This window comes from Ictalurus punctatus, chromosome 18, assembly GCF_001660625.3.
Source record: "Ictalurus punctatus breed USDA103 chromosome 18, Coco_2.0, whole genome shotgun sequence".
In the NCBI taxonomy this organism is placed as follows: Eukaryota; Metazoa; Chordata; class Actinopteri; order Siluriformes; family Ictaluridae; genus Ictalurus; species Ictalurus punctatus.
In genome coordinates, this window is record NC_030433.2 from 12,548,899 (window position 1) to 12,559,206 (window position 10,308).

A 10,308-nucleotide genomic window follows, 5' to 3' on the forward strand; every position below is an offset into this window, starting at 1 on the left:
TTTTTCTGTGATTGTTGGGGCCAAAATGTTCAATTTTGTGGTGACTTTTGCCAAAATGTTTGCTGTAACTTGAGAAGTTTGTGCTTTTTTTTGGAGAAAACTACTTGACTCTAAATAGTTTTGCACGGGCTTTCGCAGTGATGTTTGTCAGTAAACGAGACCTTTTAGCTGTACTCATGTCCAACGTGCGTGACTCGAAGTGGTATTCAGATGAATGCGCCTAGTGATGTCACATGACGCGCCTTGGCCAAAATCTGCGGAAATCTGTGGTAATTTTGAAAAACTGCAAACTCCTCAGAATATTGCGGCGTTTGCTTAAATTTGTGTTCATTTCTACGATTGCTAAATTTAGGCGAGGGTCTGAATGTTATAAAGAACAAGCTTAGTAATTGACACTTTTCATTATGCAAACTGAGGGAAACAGAGTTAAATAAAATGTTCTTGAACAGTAATAAAGAGGTTACTCATTTCACTATAAATAGCAGAGAGAGAAAAAAACCTGTCAGAAAAATTGCCATCGATGAATCACTAAATGATTATTTAGCTGTCTAACGAGAGACTAATCTAAGACAATGGACGCAAGTGTGTAGCGTTTACATGAACTGTACTGTGCTTCTGATATAACCGGCGCTCATGTAGGTCATGAGTTCAGTGTGGCATCAGTTCCTTCAGCCACCTGTGGAGGGGGGAAAAAAAAAAAGAAAAAAAAAAACCCTACACAAGTGTCTGTACAACTGTTACACACTGCTGCTTGCTGCGAAACACAGAACACTTAGTGTAGACATATCCATCAACCCTGTACCTACTTCTCCTTGAGTTTATTCTCATTTCTATTAAAGGCATAAAAGTATAAACAGTTATTCACTGTACAGTCTTATCAGTTCCCAGTCACGACAGAATTACAGCTGAATATATCAGGCGAGGAACTAGCAAGAGAGGACACAGGTTAACAAACTAGTTTCGCTAGCCAGTGACATGTCTGTGGAAGGACATTTCTGCAGGAAGATTATGCTCTTGTGTTACTGTTAGGACAGGAACTGATCATCCAGGTGATCACCCCGAGAACATTCCCATCTAACCACATGCCTAGCGAACACGCTGTATGGTGGAATATTTTACAGCTGATTGTATTTACAGGTACAAGAAACAGGACTTCTGATAAGAATTGAATGTTGAATTGTCTACAGAAGTTCACACTAAGAATCAAATTAAAACGGTAAATATGGAAATACTTATCCAAATAACACATTTAGTAAAATAAATGAGTGGAAAATTGGCATATTTTCCCCTTGCAAATATTTACAAACTTGTACCCATGTTGGATGAAACTTTCAAGAATTTTTTTGCAAGAATTTTTCCTAAGCTCACACACAATTTTATTTATTACACACACACACAAAAAAAAGGGAAGTGCTTTTTAATGCCTAATGTTTTACTCGACATCCTTCACCTCTCAGGATGCCCCTTCATAAGCCAGACCCTTCGTTAAGAATTATACACACACTTTCTAATTTAATAACATAAACTGAAGGTATTACAACAAAAGCCATAGTTGGAGATTCACCAAACTCACTTTTTCCCCCTATTTTCAATACTATCAATGTTAATATTTGGTAACAGTTGATGCCTGATATTTATCCTACACAAAAACATCTCCAGTCGGACGTTCCAATGTCCAACATTTTCCCTGTAGCTGATGCTGTTTTTAAGACCGAAATAAAGATTTTCCTTAAGATACTTTCAAAAGAAGATGATGATCAATGCGGCAAACTGTGAACTGTACTGAAAAACAAACTGCATCGCCATTTCAGAAGAAAACCGGTCTGATCCATGTACCCTGTGTCCGATTAGGGATTCCCTGGACTGTAGCACTGAACTGTCAATCGCGAACTTGAAAGATTCACCGTTAAACACATTCAGAGCTGCAACAACTAATAGATAAAAATCGATTATGAAAATCGCTGTCGTTGATTAGTCGGTCTGTGCGCGGCACGGTGGAGATTTACTCAGTACGTTACTTCTGTTCTGAAAACACGCTTCTGAGAGTAAATACTAAAGTTGTGTCCCAAATGACGTACTATACACTTACACTATGCACGGAGTACTCTACCGTCTACTGTGTGGATTTTAGAAAGGTAATATCATCTCAAATATATCACTAGCGGGTTTTTACTAACCGGAAGTATAAACCACTTCCTAGTCGACAGTGCTTGATGTCACATGCACGTAATGCGACGTTGCTAGCTTTAGCCTAATACCCAGTCACCGACAATAACTTTCTTCAGTTTACTGCTCATGTCAGCGTTATCTTTTATTCCCAACATGACCTCAGCCCTCATCAGACGGAGGCAAAATCGTCACATGACTGAGGAAGAAAGTCCTCTATAAGGCAGATAGCATTTTATATTAAACACCACCGAGAAGATTTATAAACTTTCTAAAGTGGCGTTTCTGCAGCACGGAAGCATGACAGTGATGCGGTCATGAGTTGCTTAAAAGGTTTCATTTAAGTTTATTGTCAATATATGGTATATTTGTGCGCTAACAGTGTAACTTCTGTTGTTTATTATAACGGAAGTGATGTGTTAGTAAAGAAGCCACGTTGCTCCTCGTGTGCGATGCAGACGCAATGATACAGAGTGTGAGTAAGATCTTTAATGTCCAATTAAAACATTATGATCAAAAGTAAACACAAGTAAAATATTACGTCTAAAGACAGCGAGTAATAGAAACCACAAGGTGCAGTGAACGTGAGTTTTCATTATTAATGTAAGACTGTAGTTCAATTCAGTGCTTTTTGTGCATCCATAAAAAATAACGCTATCTATGCATCTGTCGGTCTACATATATATTTATCCTATTTAGTTAGTTTTTATATACATATATACACACACACACACACACAAGTCCTTATGCATATTTTTTTTTATGGTTTTACAAAAAGCACCAAATTAAACTACAGTCCTAAATTAATAATAAATATTCTGGTGTGTGTATTGGGTTCTTTTCTGTTTTGGACAAACAATTGTGTAAAGTTTTAGTCTGAATTTATATTTGTAACACTCAGTTTGTGGATTTTAAATAAACCAAAAAAAAAGGCACTGAAAGTTTGCCCCGTCCCATCCGATTAATTGAAAAAAATAATCAGTCAACTAATGTATTATGAAAATAATTGTTAGTTGCAGACCTAAACACGTTTATTCAGAAGGTTATGGTCTAAAAACCTAGAAACTTTTAAAACTGTCTTTTGAAACACGTTCAATTTATATTCTGGATTTGAGTTTTAAGAAAGTAGGTTAGCTTTCCTGATGAATATGACAATGTTGTACATTAACCAATTAACCATTAATCTACAAATAATTAATCATTAAAAAGATACTTCCCCTGCCCCATCAGCCTTACAATTTCCATTAGTTAGCTTATCAATCATACTGTGAGCTGTAAATACTTTACATACCTATATTTCTGCTTATGGCATTTTAAAACGATCTTCCCATAATCGTAGAAATTAACACAAAAAGTCAAGCACACTCCGCAATATTCAGAGGAGCGTGCCGCAAATCTTTTTGCAGATTTGGGCCAAGTTGCCTCATGTGTCGTCATCACAACATGCACTCAGTCAAATCCCTCTTTGATTCCCGCTTCTTTGTAAAACCTAGCTAGCAAACAAAATAACTATTTCTGAGTTATATTTAGCTCCATCAGCTACTGCTAGTCAGAGTTAGTTTGTTGTAGTCTTGTTTTATTCTTTGATTTCAATGAACTGATAATCTCCAACTAGTGGCAGTGACTTTAGTCAAAATGCTTAGCATGTTAAAAAACCTGACCACAAATACAAAACCCCACTAAAACGCTGAATAATTTTAACACGGTTATGATATGATCAAGCTCCCTCCCTGTTATAAATCTCTATTCATCAACTTTAACGGTAACAAAAACTAGAACGCAAAACTAAGCACAAAATCGGCGTGAAACGTCTTTAACTGGGCGATCTGGGGGTCCGGAAAGGGGTCCAGGTTCCACCTGAGGGTGATGTCAGTTAGACCACATTCCTCCCATTCCAATAACATCCCCGAAAATGCCAGAGTGAATTCCAGCACCGGAAGAGCCGGGACTTTGCACCCATTACCGGATATAACAGGCAACAGACACGCCCCTGTCTGCTAGACACAGAGGCAGGGGGTAAAATCATCAGGTGTGCAGTACTGCGCAAAGAAGTGCTGCAATGTAATTCTGCTTTGAAAGATAATGAAATTAAACATTTCCATATGAAACAAAATACTATAAAAAGCAGTAAACAGTAATAAGTAAACAAATAATATTTGTTCCAACAATCCTTTGCTTTTAAAATAAATTTTTTTTTTTAAATATCAGTAATCTTAGGTACAATTTGTACAGTTATATAAGGAAAGTTTTCAGGTTAAGTTTTATTGCGCGTCTTGGAGAATCTGCCACACTTTCTTTGCATACAAACCCCAGGAGTCTTGATGATACTTTTTTGTTTGTCTGTTCCGTAATATGTTGCTTTCTTTACTGACATACAAACGCGTTTCTGTACGGATTTCATTTCGTGTTGGAACGGTAATGTTTGGATCTAATAAAATGCTTTTGTGCTGACTCAAAAACACAGACATCTTGCTTATAATATAATAATCTTTAACAAAATTTGTATTAAAAACACAAACAAAAAACAGGGTGTTTAAGACTTTCGCAGTACCAGTGTGTGTATCCGCATCCACGAACATCACATACCTTGCGGAAAAAAATTTGTGCATAATTTTAAACAGAAAAGTTAACAATCAGAAGAAGATCAAGTTTGATCATTCTGTTAGCTGGATAGTTTAAACCTGTAAATGTTACAGTAATTACTAACATAGCACTACGTTTCACTCATTAAAACTGTTACATGAGCAATAACTAAGGAAATAAAGCAAAAGCTGTTTTCACTGTAATGTAGACGAACATGAGGACAACAGGGGGTTGTAATATTTCTGCACAAACCCAGGATCATTTTTGTTTCCAGATCCTAGACGTCCATCAGGTGCTGTAAGGCAGTGTGATGTAGTACTGAACTTGTGTGCAGGTCATTAAGACAGCACACACAAACACACAGACAGACGCGGTTACTTTCCTGCCAGACCTGAAGGACTAACGTGTTTGTCTCACACACCAGACTGAGATATGCTCCTCTGACGCCAAAGGGGATCCTGCAAACATGAGCAAATCCTCCGGGTAACTAAACTAGTCACAATGTTGACATTATCCTGAGGTGACTCGCAACATGGAGCGCCTTCTTTCCACAACACAACATCGGTGTCAGATGTTTGTTGTAACTGAAAAAAATACCAGGGTGGACCGCATGACTATTTTACAAACCGAGTTTGTCAATTTATGACACGGCTTGGAGTGGCCCAGATCAGGGGAAGACAGGGAAAGAGGAAAAACACAAAACACACAGGCGGCTGTTGCTGACCAGATAACCAGCGATAAGCCGAGCTAGTCTGCCTTAAAAAGCTCATATTTAAGGAGTTACGCAGCTAGCGACGTTTCTGCATCACTCCGTGTAACAGAGGACCGTTTCTGGAAGTTACTCTGCCTTCAAAATTCCGTATAACGACGACAAATCCGCCATGCGGTCTGACACAACTCACGAATGTGCATTACAGTAGGAATATTAGAGCCTAACGAGCAGGCGATGGCGTTGCCCGCTGCTGTCTCTAGGCCCAAATCGCAGCCTTCGTCAGTCGCAGCACCATGCTAACAGGCTAGCGAGCTAGCACTGCCACAATCCGAGCTATTTGGAAACGCAACTGGCAACGTGGGTTGCGTGAAATAACGCTGAAATTGTACACAACGTCCGAGTTATACGTGTGAATAGCACTAAAATGTTGTTTATAACAAGAGATGGCAGCGCTCGCTTTTTACGTAACTGTTTAATAAAAAATAATTCGGGCAACCGAGGGATTTGATGGCTTAAGAATCCAGTCTGCCGTCACCCTAGTTTAGTAACGCTCGCTAGCTAGCTAGCTAGCTAAGCTAACTAGCGAGCTAGAATTACAGCGCTACTAGCATATTCTGCTAGCTAAATACATGATAGCTTACCTCAGATACTTCATCCTCGTCGCTGCCGGATCCGGGCCCTGAGGAAAGCACTGCGGCTGCGGTGAGTTTGAAATCGAGTCTATCTGCTGCAGGCCCGCCTGGCTCGCCGAACAAGCGTACTTTTTTGCCACCGACACCCAACCCGAGGCCTCCGAGTCCGGCTCCTGGTGTAGCTCCAACCCCCATCCCGAGCGCTGGGGAGCGCGGAGTAACCGAGTCAATCTCGTCCTCGAAGCCGTCCGTCAGCATTGCCGTCCCGGCTACTGCATCCTGCATACTTTCCTAAAAAATATGTATGTTTGTAAAGGTAACGTTGTCCTCTTACTTTCTTTGGGGTTATATTGTTATAAAATTATTCCGTTTTACTTCAGAAAAACCCTCAAACTCTCCTGAAGCGAGAAGAGATTCTCTTTCCCCCAAGCCATTAACTTTCTAACAACCTACCCCCACGTCGTTCTATTTCCGTATTATCCCGCCTGTGTTCAAAATACCCCACGGCGATTGGCTTACAGTCCGGGCTTCTGCAAGACGATTGGCTAGAGTACACGCTATTCGAACGAACGTACCCGATATAAAGGTTGGTTTACGGGAGAGCTTACGCCAGGAAATATCACATGCCAATGGCGATTGGTTATCGATACGTCTGTCATAAAGTCCCGCCCCCTAGATACGCCTATTTTTGTCTTGATGAGAAAAGTAGAGGACCGTTTGCTTTAAAGTCTTATGACTGTACAAACTTTAGTTTACAATCAACATAGCTTCCATTGCTTACTTCTGACCCTTGACAGTAAATCAGATGTGTAGGATAAGGATGTGGGTTTCTCTTTTTTAAGATAACTAACCCCGAGGAGGAAAGAGTGCATCAAAAACAGCACAGATCAGGGCGCAACCGAGTCATGGAAGTGTGAGGCAATAGGCGGATTTCAAGACATTCTGGGAAATGTAGTTTAGAGAGGTTATACTGTAGGATAAGATCACCATTAAAATATATGACTTATTACATTTTATTTTTTAAGTGGATGAAATTATTACATGTGCTGCTTATATGGACGAGATCACTGTGTTTTATGCTTAGAAATACTACCAGTGTGTATCTACAATTGCCACTGATGTTGAAAGAAATTGTTGACTACATTTTTTTCTGGATCAGATCAAAAGTTTTTTTTTAAATGCCCTGTATGAATATGAGTGAAGTTTAAGTGTGTGTTTTTTTCAGGTATAGCTCCTGAACCAAGTGCTCCTACATGTTTATTAACTATTAAATGTTTTGATAGTGTTTACCAATTTCACACATTAAATAGTCCTAGAAAATATATGTCGTAAGGGCATTATGTGTACAACCTCAGTTCCAAAAAAGTTGGGACACTGTGTAACATGTAAATAAAAACAGAATGCAATGATTTGTAAATCTCATAAACCCATATGTTATTCACAATGAAAACATATCAAATGTTTAAACTGAGTAAATGTACCATTTTAAGAAAAAAATACAGTAATTTTGAATTTGATGGCTGCAACACGTCTCAAAAAAGTTGGGATGGGGGCAACAAAATGTGAAAAGTGTTTATTTATAAGTGTATAATTTTGACCAGCTTTACATGAATATCATTTACATTTAATCACTTCCCTTGCAATCTTCCAGATTTTCTTCCAAAAAAGACCAAAACAACAACAACAACAAATGTTTTCCTATTTTGCAGCTGTCAAACTCTTACCATGTTTTGAAACTTCATGTGTTTCGTTAATTTTTATGACATTTCTAGGAAGCCAGTGTCAAAGAATCTAGCTTGTAGGATTTCCTGGAGCTGAATAGAGATGTGACACGAATCAATGTATTAATCATACCATACCAAAAGGAATTTTAAAAATCTGCCTCTAATATACTGTAATAAACCTTTAATTACATGTTTGATTTCTGCACAGATTAGATACTTTGGACTTAACATTTGTGTTTTTAACTATTTTTATTTTCTCACACACCTCAATTCTAGTTACAGCTACAATCAACAATTAAGAATTGATTCAAATCGTAATTTACCTAAACCAAATCAATGCTGAAAATAAAAGACGAGCTGGATGTAACTTTGTTGTGTCTCAGTGTGATAGATCCTACCAATTCCTCTAATTATGTTCACTGAATTCCACAACAATTAAAAATACAAACAGTTTTTTTTAACAAAAAAAAATGCAAAGTGTTAATGCAAACAGCATAAATTTAGCAAAAGGTGTGCATTTTACTTGCAATTTTAATATTTCACCCTCATTTGCTTTCATAAATCTACTTTAAACTAGGTAAACGAAATAGTTACACTCAACAAAAATGTTCCCATTGAAACCCATTCGAACTGTAATATTTAATTCCTGTGATGTTTAAGCTTAAAATCAAACATTCTGTGTTAATAGGCTTTTATTTTGTTCACAAGGTTTCAAAACATTGATTTAAAAAATAATAATAATAATTTCTAAAATGTGCACTATTTTCTCAGGTTTAGCCTCTGGGGAAAATACAGGTACATCTCAAAAAATTTAAATATCGTGGAAAAGTACATTTTTTCCCATAATTTAATTTCAAAAGTGGAATTTTCATATATTCAAGATTCATTACACATAAAATGAAATATTCCAAGCCTTTTTTTTTGGTTTAATTTTGATGATTATAGCTTATAGCTCATGGAAATCAAAAACCCAGTATATCAAAATATTAGAATAAAGAATATATAATTCAGAAATGTTGAACTGAGAAGAACGCTAATCAGCTAATTAACTCAAAACACCTGCAAATGTTTCCTGAGCCTTTAATCTCTTAGTCTGATTCAGTACACACAACCACAATCATGGGGAAGATGAAAGTAGATTTTGCATTTTATTTGGAAATCAAGGTCTGAGAGTCTGGAGGAAGAGTGGAGAGGCACAGAATCCAAGCTGCTTGAAGTCCAGTGTGAAGTTTCCACAGTCAGTGATGATTTGGGGTGTCATGTCATCTGCTGACGAGCTTTATGGAGATGCTGATTTCCTTTTCCAGCAGGACTTGACACCGGCTCACACTGCCAAATCTACTAGTAACTGGTTTGCTGACTATTACTGAGCTTGACTAACCAGCCAACTCGCCTGACCTGAACCCCATAGAGAATCTCTGAGAGACACCAGACCCAAGAATCAGACAAGCCGAAGGCCGCTATCAAAGCAACCTGGGCTTCCAGAACACCTCAGCAGAGTCACAGGCTGATTGCCTCCATGCCACGCAACACTGATGCAGTAGAACCCTGGCCAAGTAAATTAACATACTTTTCCAAAGGTCAATATTTCTGTATTATAAATTCTTTATTCTAATATATGAATGTATAGAATATATGAAAGTCCCACTTTTTGGATTGGGGGGGGGGGGGGGGGGGGGGTTACTTTTCCACAATATAAATTTTTTTTTTAGATGCACCTGTACATGCTTTTCCTTTTTTCTGATTCTATTGTATTATAGAGCACTGCAGACTAACTGAATAAATGATGCAGCTATAATTGTGTGTTTGTATGGATATCAGAGTTTGTATGTGCTTACTGAAAACGTATGTGTGAACAGTTAGAAAGTAAGAAATTACATTGTACTGGAAATCACAGTAGTCAAAGACTACTGATATTTTTGCATTATGTAAAGAAACCCATGTTTAAAGTGTTAAAATTCTGAAAATTAATTAATGACTGGTAGTTATGATCAGAACTGATGCTGGTAAAAAAAAAAAAAAATAAAATAAAAAAAAAATTTCAAAGTCGGTGAAAGTGGGGGGAAAATGTAATACAATATTCCTAGGACAGTTTTTTGGCATGGACATTTTTGTCCTTTGTGGACCTGACTGGTAGTTTGTTTGTTTTTTTTAATCTGACCCTGCATAAAAATATGAATGAATCAAAATTAATGTTGTTAATCACTGATATATTAAAGACTGTGATAATAAAATAAATACATCTGCTTAGCATTTAATATATGGAAAATAATGATTTTTTTAAATACATCTGTGGCATTAAACAAACCATAATTTAAAGGGTTAAAATTCTGATAATGAACTAATGTTTGGTGATGATTAGAACTGATGCTAGTTAATAAATAAACAAACAAAAACAAAAAAGAAAGAAAGAAACATCAGTGACAGTGGAAATAAATATTTTTGAGTTTTTGGACATTGAAATTTTTGTCCTCTGTAGACCTGTGTCTAA

At 37.3% G+C, this 10,308-nt stretch overlaps 1 protein-coding gene across 11 annotated transcripts in view; it reads right to left on the minus strand.

The window, feature by feature from the left end:
• Positions 1-6,548, minus strand: part of ankhd1 (ankyrin repeat and KH domain containing 1) — a 51,779-nt gene extending 45,231 nt beyond the window's left edge. For 10 of the 11 annotated variants that reach the window (XM_053687687.1, XM_053687686.1, XM_053687683.1 and 7 more), the window contains exon 1: positions 6,103-6,536. In XM_053687687.1, the coding sequence (XP_053543662.1) occupies positions 6,103-6,378 (276 nt within the window). In that variant the 5' untranslated portion in view covers positions 6,379-6,536. Of the gene's footprint in view, positions 1-6,102 lie in introns of all 11 variants that reach the window. The other variant, XM_053687678.1, reaches the window with a different exon arrangement.
• Positions 6,549-10,308: the final 3,760 nt, after the last annotated feature.